The following is a 12,791-nucleotide window of genomic DNA, read 5'->3' on the forward strand; positions in this document are numbered from 1 at the left end:
ATTAGAGAATATGGAATTCATATAGCTAATACCCAGGAACCGCTTTGAAAATAATACAATAGGTGTTATCATCTTTGCTGCTAGCACTGAGATAAGGGCAAATAAATCATCTTTCAGGGCACAGGATGAACACCTATGGAGCAAAAAAAAGGCATTTTCTTATCAACCAGCCATATATATCATGATAGTATGAAGGACAGACTTATTCTATGTGGGGCTGTCCAACTGTCCTGGTTTCAGCTGGGACAGAGTTAATTTTCTTCCTAGTAGCTGGTACGGTGCTATGTTTTGGATTCAGTATGAGAAGAATCGTGATAACACACTGATGTTTTCAGTTGGTATAAACACTACTTAGCAACGAGTCAAGGATTTTCCAGCTTCTCATGCCCAGCCAGCGAGAAGGCTGGAGGGGCACAAGAAGTTGGGAGGGGACACAGCCAGGGCAGCTGACCCAAACAGGGGTATTCCATACCATGTGACGTCATGCCCAGTATATAAACTGGGGGGAGTTGGCCTGGGGATGTGGATCGCTGCTCAGGAACTAACTGGGCATTGGTCAGTGAGTGGTGAGCAATTGCATTGTGCATCACTTGTTTTGTATATTCCAATCCTTTTGTTATTATTATTATTGTCATTTTATTATTGTTATTATTATCATTATTATTTTCTTCTTTTCTGTTCTGTTAAACTGTTCTTATCTCAGTCCATGAGGTTTACTTTTTTTTTTCCCCGATTCTCTCCCCTATCCCACTGGGTGGGGGTGAAGTGATTGAGCGGCTGTGTGGTGCTTAGTTGCTGGCTGGGATTAAATCAACATGTCACACATTGTAGTGGGTTGACCCTGGCTGGATGCCAGGTGCCCACCAAAGCCGCTCTATCACTCCCCCTTCTTAACTGGACAGGGGGAAGAAAATATAACAAAAGGCTCGTGGGTCAAGATAAGGACAGTTTAATAAACTGAAAGCCAAGGTCGCGCGCGAAAGCAAAGAAAAACAAATGATATTATTCTCTACTTCCCATCAGCAGGCGATGTCTAGCCACTTCCTGGGAAGCAGGGCTTCAGTACGCGTAGTGGTTGCTCCTGAAGACAAAAAATGCCCCCCTTCCGTCTCCCTTTACTTAGCTTTTATATCTGAGCTGACGTCATATGGTATGGAATATCTGTTTGGTTAGTTTAGGTCAGCTGTCCTGGTTATGTCCCCTCCTGAGATCTCGCCCTGCCCCAGCCTGCCGTTGAGGGGGGGGCAAAAATGTTGGAGAGACAGCCTTGATGCTGTGCCAGCACTGCTCAGCAGTAGCCAAAACACTGGTGTGTTATCAACACCTTTCTAGCTACTGATGCAGAGCACAGTGCTATGAGGGCTGCTATGGGGAGTATTAACTCCATCTCAGCCAGACCCAATACACACATGTTGCAGGTTTATACTGCAGCAAGAATACTGAACCAATGGCTGGCACTGCTGTGTGAGAGGTTATGGTCCCCACCTCTGTCTATCCTTTCTTTTATTATCTGTTTTTCTAGAGTTTTTCAAGTAAAAGGAGAGGGTTTTCAATATTTTTTAGTAGCTGTCTTTCTTTTTTCAATATGGCTGGATGTGAAATGGCTGAGATCTGCAGGAAATTACTTAAATTTCCCATAAATTTTATTCTTCCATATTTGGCTTACTATTTTAATGTGGGGGAACTGCAAGCATGATCCTTCACCTTTCCTTCTTTTTAACCTTTCCTACATTTATTTGTTTTACAGCTAAATCCCTGCTTTTGTACCTGTTAATCTTTTTTTTCACTGTATGCTAACAAGAAATCCAATTCAGAACTAACAGATAGCCAAAAAGAGCTGAAATTCAAAGCTTTTTGTTACCTTCCTTCTTTAGTTGGAAATTAATTGGCTTGAACAAATAGGAACTTGAATCACACATAGTACTTTTATTTTTAACTAAAAAAGAAGATACTTTTTTTTCATTTGTAGAAAAAAAAAGAATATTTGTCCATCACAATGCACTTACAAAAAAAAGATATTGGAAAAAAAATCGTGAGGTTTCTATAGCTAATTGGAAGATAGCATTTATTTGCCTGAGGAAAAAAATAGCGAAAACTATAGAACTTTTACTTCTGCCTATAGAGGCTACAATTTAGATGTCACAAATTTCCCTTATTTTGTGCTGACCGGCTTCCAGGTTGTGCATCACAGATAGTAAAAACTTAATCCCAAGGATGAAAACATATAACCCTAGGAGACACAGGATTCTACATTAAAATGAAAATATTTTATCCTCCAGGAGAGATATGTAAATTGTAAGTTTTTTCAAGAAAATAAAAAATATTTTCCAAAATTAAAGATTTTTTAAAATAATTCAATATTTCAAATTTAGTTTGGAGTTGAAATCAAAAGACTGAAGTTCTTATTTAAAATAAAAAGTTTCTGAAAATTCTGATTACTTATTTTGAGGCTTAAAAGAAATTGCAGAAAGACTCTGTGAAACCAAATCTCAGAGACTTTTTTTAGAGGTAGAAAAGATTGCTTCCTTCTCCCACTGTCTATATAAATTGCAGATACTTTCTCCTCACACCTGTATGAATTTTTACTATTGAACTCACAGTATTTTCATTTATTCAGCTATTTGATTCCTTGATCCAAATGTTTTCTAAAGAAAAAGATTTTAAAAATCTCCTTTCATAGTGCATATAGCAGACTTGCAGTATGGGTTTCAGGTAGTCAGTAGTATTAAAGCTCTTTTTCTGATGTCTGCAACATAGGTTATTTTTTTCCTCCAAATGCTGGGGAAAGAAGTACTACTATGATAATATCTATTCCAATACACAGAGGAATGGCCTATGTATTTCTCACAGAGCAGCTATTCTTGTTTCAGAACATCTTCTCAAAACTTGTTGAAGCCATGGCACATCAGTTCAAGTTTTGTCAACATTTTAAATTCACTGAGGTTTGTTCATACATACAGTCTGGAGCTTTGAAGGCATTTGAGAAGTAAATCAAACTGCATGTCTTAGGATGCCCATACAGAGAAGATTCATCATATTTTCTTGAGAAGAAAGAATACAAAAACAATTTTATGGAAATTCAGTGTCATTCTTGCTTCAAAAACTGACCTTGAAAAAAATCCTAAAGGACACACACTGCTTTTACAAGGATTTAGCAATAATGCACTAAAAAAGATTATTGTATTCCTAAATTATGTATTAAAATGAAAACTAAGCATTGGTTTCTTAATAGATTGCAGACAATATTGGTTGATATATCAGTTAGAAAAACACAGGACTTAACACAAACATACATAAAGTTGTAGACTCAAAGTCACATGAAAGTGAAATCCAGACACTCTTAACTAAGAAAACTTTTCATTGTGTCGTGGTTTAACCCCAGCCAGCAACTAAGCACCATGCAGCCGCGCACTCACTTCCCCCCAACCCAGTGGAATGAGGGAGAGAATCGGGAAAAGAAGTTAAACTTGTAGGTTGAGATAAGAACAATTTAATAGAACAGGAAAGAAGAAAATAATAATGATAATACTAATAAAATGACAACAGTAATGATAAAAGGATTGGAATATACAAATGATGCACAGTGCAATTGCTCACCACCCGCCAGTCGACGCCCAGTTAGTCCCCGAGCGGTGATTCCCCCACCCCCACTCCCCCCAGTTTATATACTGGGCATGACATCACATGGTATGGAATACCCCTTTGGCTAGTTTGGGTCAGCTGCCCTGGCTGTGTCCCTTCCCAACTTCTTGTGTCCCTCCAGCTTTCTCGCTGGCTGGGGATGAGAAGCTGAAAAATCCTTGACTTTAGACTAAACACTACTTAGCAACAACTGAAAACATTAGTGTTATCAACATTCTTCTCATACCTAACTCAAAACATAACACTGTACCAGCTACTAGGAAGACAATTAATTATATCCCACCTGAAACCAGGACACATTGCAAGCTCTTCTCCCATCCAAACCAACTGATTATGCAGGGATATACCAGCCCGCTAATTTCTAGACACAAAAATAATAATAATTACATTCCTGTAGAACATACTATCAGGTTACATTCATTAGGTGACACTTTTAACTGAAATTACACCAGATTGTATTATAACCCATGGTGGGCTTATTTTAAAATGCAATATAATATTTCATTAACTATTGCTTAACAAAATTTTGTATAATTTGGGAATATTACCCTATTATTTTTTAAAATTCTACTGAAGCCAATCTACCTTTTCTCTATTCAAACATGATACCTATTGTTGAAATGAGAACACTGATTTATTTTGGCCAAAGACAGTGTAAATACATATACATTTAAATTTCAGGCTTCTGCCTATGCCCAAGACATCTTTTAGAAATGTGAAAAAGAGTTTGGAAAGATTATAAGTCTACTTTAAAAAGTGCACCTAAACCCATTATGAAATCCATCAAAGATCAACTTGTATTACTTTTGAAAATCATAGAACTTCAGGTTCATGCACTACTAGGCATGGAGCAAGATGTGGAACTTCAGCATCTGACAGAGACCTGTCAGCTGAGTGCAGTTAAGAAAGTAATAATTCCACTCAACTTATTCAAACTGTTCGCTGCTGTCTGGCTCATACCAGCACCTTGGTCTGTACACAGAAATGAACAGATACAACTAGAGGTCATGGAATGTCAATGAGGGATGCTCCCACTGGCCCTATCTATTCATATTTTGGATCCTCATTTAGTGCCCGCTGAAGCTTCAGCGTCCTTTTCAAAGATGTCTTTGGGTACCCTTATTGCAGCTTTCTGCACCTTCATCCACATCAGAGAGAAATGTCTCTAGAAAAACCCTGGGTGAATAGAGGCTTTAAATGGCATCGCTGGCACTGAGGAATGGATGAAGGTACCAGTCTGACGGCAGAACTGAGCTGTCATATCTCTTCTGCTACAGATATGCATGCTAGAGCATAGATATCCCCCTCAATTGTGAATCCAGATCCAGCGTTCCCTGTGGTAAATGGAGTAATCGGATCTTCTGGTTGAGAGGCTTTAAATAAACACAATGACCTGTTCATAGCAGCACCCTACAGCCTCATTCAAAAATTTTTGTACAAAAAGTGAAATGTTCCTTATTCCCCTGCTGGAGGGAACCTTTTGGAGGGAAAATATATTTACCCACAACTTGATTGTGTTTATAATACCACAGAAATCAGAAGGAAAGTATTTTAAAAGAGTGAATTTGCTATAGACCAGGTTTGGTTTTGGAACCAATGAGGCTGGTTTTCCCGTCTTCTCATCACAACGTGTTGTGCACTGTCTAGATGATGTTAGCGATATCATCAGTCTGGATGTTAGCCAAGGTGTTCTCTCCACTTTTATTTCTTTTTTTCACTGCTTATGAATCACTTCTGCTGGTGAAAAAAAACAAACAGGATATGGCAAAAAGAAATAAAAGCACTATTAAATGTTTTTTGTAAATGGTATATAAATTGTCTGCTGCTTTTCCTCTGATACTGTATCCAAGTACACTATAAAGAGTAATAAAATGCTGATGCAACATGGAATTTTTTGTAATGGAAATATATTTATGTTTAAAGGCCCTCCTATTATAGATTAAGGTATGAAAAAAGGAACTGTCAGCTTTACAAGAGGAAATAAAATGTAAGTTACAGTAGCCACAAAATTTTAAATCTTTGGTATGTAACTAAAATGCTTCGTTCTTTTGATAGATCTGGGGAATTTTAGCGGTCGGACAAGAAGTGCTGTCTCTGTACGTGAAGGTCAAGGAGTTGTTCTGATGTGCTCCCCTCCACTTCATTCACCAGGTACGGTAGGCTGCAGGTTGCATGCACGCTGGTCTTTTATAGTTCGCTCATTATTGGATGCTCAGTATTTTAGATACAACACGTATTTGAATGCAGAACTTCAAAAATGAAATATCCACCGTTCTGCTGACAGTTTTTGGAGTACCAAAGGAGTAATTAAAGCTCGTATACTGCAAATGCCACTGAATAGCAGCAGAATTTCTGTTACAAGATTGCCTTATTCCCAGTATAAAACTTGAACGTAACAATAGTCTCTGTGCCACCAGTGGTGAATATGCTGCCTTGAGGTCACAGAAGATTTCTTTCAGAGTTTAGAAACCTTCAGAAAGTGTTCCAAATGTCAGTGTCATGATACTGTTGTTGAATACAAATTGTCTTTTTTTTGTCAGTAGTACAGCCATGATTTTCATTGCTTCCTCTTGCTGTATAGCTTAGTTTCCAGTACAATTGCATCATTGCTAGAAGTCAGAAATATCATAAAACCCATGAAACGCCTGTGGATTCCCAAATGAAAGCGTAATATTCCAGAGAGGTCACATTTTTGCTTTTCAAATTGGCACTCCTGCAATGTCTGCAGATAGCTAAGTATGTCTTTATATTTGCATATCATGTAACACCTGGAGACACAATGCTAGACAGAATATCTTGTTTTTCAATAGATGCAGTATAGCCTATCCTTTCCCTCTTTGGGAAATAAGGTCTGTACTGAGGGGATTTTTTCTTCCTCCAAATTTGAGCCCTGGAAAAAACTCATGTTGCAGATGGAAGAGCTGCAGAAAAGAAAATCTCCTCTGAGTTTCTGTTAGAGAAATGTGTTCAGTTTCTATGTATTCTAGAATGATTGTTATTACTGTATTACAATTATCAATGTAATTAACACCTGTTATCTTCTGGCCATCTCTCTGCTTTTCTCTCTTCTGAGTACATTCTTTTGTTATGGTTGCCTTTATAATCTATTTCTGAGTTCAACACTACAGTCTTTATGTGATGAAATTGAGTGCGTGATGTTAAGGCTTGATTATGATAAGTAAACTGAGAGGGAAAAGATGTAGGCAGAAAAAGTGAGAGATAGTTTCAACACCACAGCTGAATTTTATTTCCCCAAACAAACTGAGAGTGTAAGGATAGATGTGCATTAGTAGGGAAGTAGTCATACACCTTTTAACAGCTGTCATTCCAAAAAATGCACCTTCTATGTCATCAGATTGTTTACAAATTTTTCCCTAAAACTATGCTTTTAAACTTACATTTAGACAGATTCCAATGCAATGTTCTACCGTAACACACATTGCCTTTGATGGTGAAAAACTAGTATCTTTCATTTTCATCAGTGGGCCAGCAAAACCCCTGCTGTGGAAACTACTGTGCTCACAGACAGCATTCAGTTGGTTTAGTTTATATTGTTTGAGCACCGGTATGTTATGCCAGCAGGAAAATTACTTCCAGAAAAATATTTTGAGCCCCTGTTGGCATAATTTTGTCACCATAGCTATGCCAGTAAAGGTTCTGCGGTGTAGAGGAGTAATCACTGAAAGCAGAAAAAGTGCATTGATATGCAGATGTAAACAATCTCATGTGAATGGGAAGGAGACTTGACCTCCCTTTCTTTTGGTCGTCATGTAATGCAGAACCACATGCAATTTCCCTCCAGCTCCCTATTTGCAAAATACTGAGGAGCTGTAAGTCCTTGTGGTACTGCAATGGGACTGCAAGTGGTATTAGTTCAGTGGCTGGAGTCTCCTGGGAAAGGAGGGATCTACCTCCATGGGCCTTCCAAAAAATTCTGCATCTGGTGATATTTCAACAGTAAATCATTCCACAAAGCTCTGACAATAAGGTACAAGACATTAATGAAAGATGACTGCCAGATCAGAGTCAGTTTGTGAAAAATAATTTTGGACAAAAGCAGAACTTTAAGGAGGAATTGTGTGAATTCAATTCTGAAATTAAACAGAGAATATGAAACTTCTCTTGCAGCTACAAAAACACTTTTGCAGAGCAGAGGAACTTCAAAGATTTGTGTTCAGGAACATCTAAAACACAGTTTTTAAATTTTTTTTTTTTTTTTAAGCATTTAGTTTCTGGATGCTCCATTTTAGTTTCTGTGTCTGATTTGCAAAGATGGTATTGTCTTCTAAATAGTCCTAAGAAATTATGACCTTTAAAATCACCTGGGAGACAAACTTTCAAGTGAATACTAAGCTATTGTAGTGTGTAGTAGATATATCTAAGCTAAAGACTACTTAAAGCGTGTTTGAGATGTGTAAACATCTAACATTAACAAGACCATGAGTTATGGGGGTGTTTTTGATGACAGAGATTTTTTTGTGGATGAACACCACAAGCTCAGCTATGCTGATTTATTCACATTGATCAGCACCTTTAGAAATAATTCTCACTTGCTTATCCCAGGAGATAAATCCATGATACAATATCAAACCTAATCATTCTCCACAACGTCGTAAACAATTCGTCCTTCAACAGAATCCCATTCCTCAATCTCTAAAGTCAATAACTACTTATAAACTTGCCTAAGAATTTCAGGACTGAGCCCTTTTAGAAAATGACAATATCATTGTGGGAAAAGAAAGACGCCTTAGTGAAAGAACACTATATTAAAAGAGATATAGGTTTATTAACGTGTTTTCAAATAAAAGATAAAGTAGATACTTTTGATTGAATAATACCTACATTCCATTCTTACAGAACACAACTCTAGAAAAATCTCAGTCTTTACAAAGTACCACTGACTGAAAAAATACTAAAATAATTTCTTTTTACAAGAATTTAATCAGAAAACAAGTTGCATATGTATACAGACTTGATTTCTGTTTATTAATGTTGTGATATATTATCAAAAGGTAATGCAATAAACAAACAAACACAAACTTGTGATATATATAGATAATTCTTGTAAGTTTTCATCAGATTGTTGTCCAAATACTTTACAGAGGAAATAAGGGGGGGAGGGGGAGTGCACTTGAAATATATTCAGAATATTTGCAGTGTGAATTCAGGTAAGAGAATTATTTCTTGGGTTTAATAAACGAGTTTGTTAAGTTATTGTCATCCTTGCTAAGAAATAGCTGAGCTGCAAAATGAGGGAGTTTTTTGGGAGAGTTGCTACCCTCTTTTTCAGAATGGTGAAGGAAAATACATTCAATGAAAAGGATTTTGTGCAGATTCCTTATGACAAACAGCCACCAGCAGATTCTCACCTCCTGCTTTTCCTGCACCATCACTCCAAAAAAATGCTTCCTGTGACTTCATTGGGAGTCCTGTATCATTTTAATGTGTCTATTCTAGAAGCTTTTCTACTAATACTGTTTTGTTGCAAATCCTTAAGTTGTCCCTTGTGAAATATATTAATTGTCGATAACTTGATCATCCATAAACATAACATTTGATTATTCCTCACCCCACATTAGTTTTTTTCTCCAAGATGGGTTTCCTAGACAGTTAACTCTTAGGTAGCCTTGCTAAGTGAGAGGTTCATTCACTACCAACTGCTTAAACAAGTTTTGCTTGATGTCTCCATTTTAAAAGGCCTGTACTGCTTTTTCCCATAAACAGGATTATGGCTTTTCGTTGTGGTATTCTAAAGGATGTAAATATAGGGGTTTATTCATTCATTTAATCATCTTAATTACAAGGTTTACCATAGAGAGATTAAAAATGAATGGAAGATTTCATCCAGATTTACATGTCTCCCTCAGAATTAATACTTTCAGCTAAGCTTTTTAAGGCTTTTATTCAAAGCTTTCAGTATGAGCTTAATAGAGAACGACGATTCCCATTGTTGGAATGAGAACAGCATTGATATGTGCAGGGGAAGGCAGATGCGTGCTGCCTCCCGCCTCAAAGGGACGCTGCCGTCTGGAGGAAGCACTACTACATAATCTTTCCACAGCACGTAACATCTGTACAGATGTTAAACTATAACTGTTTTTTCTCTCTTTCTAAAGGACAAAGCTGATCTTACCCAGTTTGGAAACTGTGCTATAGGCTGCATCTTTTATGCCTCTCCTTTAGTGTTATAAAACTGTAGTTTTCATGAGAAATTCTTCACCAAAGATGATTAATGCCAGTGCTATAGGGATCACAGTCCTTCCCATGCATCTTCCAGATGTCTGCATAGTGTGTTGCTAAACTGACAAGCTGCTAAAATAGAACTCTTTCTACCAGCGTCCAGGAGTTTTTGTCCTGTTCTTCTATTTCCTACACAGCTGTCCTAGTCCTCATATTAATTGGAGAAAGTCATGTCAAATTATGTTTTTTTAAGTTGTTCTCAGCTCCTGTTTGTGTGTACTTTGGACATACACAGAAAACCACTTTAGAAGTAAACACAAACCAATCACTTCTCACTGCTCAGGGTCTGCAAAAGGAATCTGAAGGCTGCGTTTGCATTAAAACTGCAGCTTTGGGGTGCAGCTCCACTACAAGTAGGAAACCAAGTCCAACTGAAGTGCAGTAGCTCTCTAGTTAGAACTCCCCTGGTTAGGCCCATACTGCACAAATTATACGTAGAAATAACGAGGCAGGCTCTAAATGACCTCATTCAGGTACAGAATTGTTAGGAGTAGACTTCTCCACGCAAATCAGTTATGATAACAAGAATGTTATATTTGGGCTGGCCTGCCCTCAGTATGCTCATTAACTTGTTTACAGGCAATTGGCTCAGGTATCTGCATGCAGGACACAGCAAATTCTGTTTTGAAGGCATCCATACACCCTCTGGCTCTCCATTTACTAAGCTGGCTTTTGTGAATGCAATTCACAGATGTCTAACTTTATGTATATGAAGGCCACAAGGTTATCTTAAGGCTGTGGATTCAGTCCCAGGATCTAGGCACCTAACAGTGGCATTTCGGTGCACAACATTAGAGAACTTCCATATTTACATAGACCTAGCCATTACAGTTTCTTCAAAATCGTAGGAAGCCTGCATGAACTTAGATCTGTGAATCTCCATCTCTCTCTAGACGTGACTGGATGCTACTTCATTACGTTAACCTGTTACTACAGGTGAGATTTCTTCCTGACCTTGATTTGTGATATCAATATAGTTCTGTATGTATTAAAAAGTAAAGTAACATCCAGTTTTTTTCTGTGATATATTTTTTTCAAATCTGACTTTTCAAATCAACTTTAGCAAAGAAATTTACATAATTTGCTTCCAGGAGAAACCAATGTGTAGGTGAAAGTCACATTTCTCCTCTCACCTTGAGAACAAGGAGGACCATTTTGCTGGTTCCTATCAAAGCACTGGCCACTCACAGTATTCCTAAAACAACAGCTGGACAGGTCATGCCTCCAGCCATGACTCTCCCCTAAGCTAAGCAGAACTTATTCATCAGTCAGTACCTTCTATTAGTAGTTTGTAGAGGTGAATGTGTATGAAACTGGTGATGGCAGATAGAACATTTCACATTCACTGGACATAACTATCATTTCCTCCTAACTTCTAGGCTTGCTGGGAAGGTAGAACTGTCCAATACCCTGATGCTTCTCCTTCTACTAACAAAAGTGAGAGTTAGAGGAACACTGAAGTTTGGAGTTTGTTTTGGTTTTTTTTTTCCTTAAGACTTATATTAATGTTAAAATGGAAGCCAAATATGTGTCCTAGACTTAATGAACAGTTGACTTGTAGTAAGGGTATCTATACGAAGACATACAGGATACCCATCTTAATTTTTTTTTATTTCTCTTGTAATGTCATGCCATAGTTTGTTCTTCACTCATTCTAATTCATTGTGGGAGCATGATGCTGAGTAACAAAAACAGGCCACTTAAGTAATGGTATTAGAAAATGATTGCTAACTATACAGCACAGAAAAGTTTCTTTAATAAGCCTTTAATATGTCATACATAGAGGACAAGATGGCACAACTTCTCTATCACTTCTTTACATGTCCATAACATATAAATGATCATAATGTACATATAAAGTATTTTAAAAGCACTGTTTTGAGAGCCACACATATCAGCTGAATGAGTTAGCTATCATGAGTTGAAGGGTTCCTGTACTTCACTCTTAGGCTTTACTATATTTTTGTGTTTATTTGACTTTTACTGGATGCTAACGAAGCTTGAATTTGCTTTTCAATAATGGGAGAAAAACTAGTGTTAGAAGAGAGGTTCACAGTCCCTTAAACTCTATGTTCCTGTCCTAATTGTGGGTTAACTCCATAGGGTCATCTCATCTCTTCACCCACATTTTTCCCTGGAAGAATCATAAAGGTGTTTCCCTCTTGCATCCCCTACTTTATTACTTTTACTAGACTGCTTTTGAAACTTTCTTGTCTAGTAATGCTAATTCCCTTGTGTGTTATCATTAAAGAGAATGTCCACGGCCCCTGACACAGCTCAATATAGGAATCTGTGCAACTGATTGATGACTATGACTGTAGTTTTCATTATGGAATGAACAAACACAATTAACTTCTTTTTTTTTCCTTCTGTGGTCTTTTCATTACTCAATACATGACCAGTAATTTTGCTGCTGACTTCCCTGAAGCACTTTATAGGGTTTCCTTCCTCAATCTTGTTGAAGGCATGCATCTGAGGATATGAACTTCAAGTTTGGCTATGATAGAATTTTCTATAGGGTAACATTGTAACAAGCTATGTTTGCCAATGAGGAGTTAGTCCCAGTCTGTCGGCAATGGGTTGTTATTAGATTTTAATTACATTTTAATGATCTGCATGTGCCCTAAATTCTAGGCAATGTCTGTATAGTAGGCATATGGATAAATATTTATTATCGATTGAAACTTTCTTAACATGGAAGTTTAGATTTTCTCTTATTTTTATTTTTTTAAATAATTTGAAAAGTAATAAATGAACAGAAATATGTTATTGGTCCAACTGTAGTAAATTCTCCCAAAGAACTTGCAATTTGGTATTTTTTTAAGAAAAACTTTTCCAAATGTTTTCACTGTTGATAAATCATGCCCACCCCCTTAAAAACACTAATAATTCTTTCAAAAACTATTCTG

At 37.2% G+C, this 12,791-nt stretch overlaps 1 protein-coding gene across 3 annotated transcripts in view; it reads left to right on the forward strand.

The window, feature by feature from the left end:
• The window catches only part of CNTN5 (contactin 5), a 680,093-nt gene that overhangs the window by 475,353 nt on the left and 191,949 nt on the right, over nt 1–12,791 (forward strand). For all 3 annotated transcript variants that reach the window (XM_052812642.1, XM_052812644.1, XM_052812643.1), the window contains one exon: nt 5,698–5,793. In XM_052812642.1, coding sequence (XP_052668602.1) covers nt 5,698–5,793 — 96 coding nt within the window. The remainder of the gene's footprint in view (nt 1–5,697; nt 5,794–12,791) is intronic.

The sequence above is a fragment of the Harpia harpyja genome, chromosome 17 (genome assembly GCF_026419915.1).
Source record: "Harpia harpyja isolate bHarHar1 chromosome 17, bHarHar1 primary haplotype, whole genome shotgun sequence".
Taxonomy (NCBI): Eukaryota; Metazoa; Chordata; class Aves; order Accipitriformes; family Accipitridae; genus Harpia; species Harpia harpyja.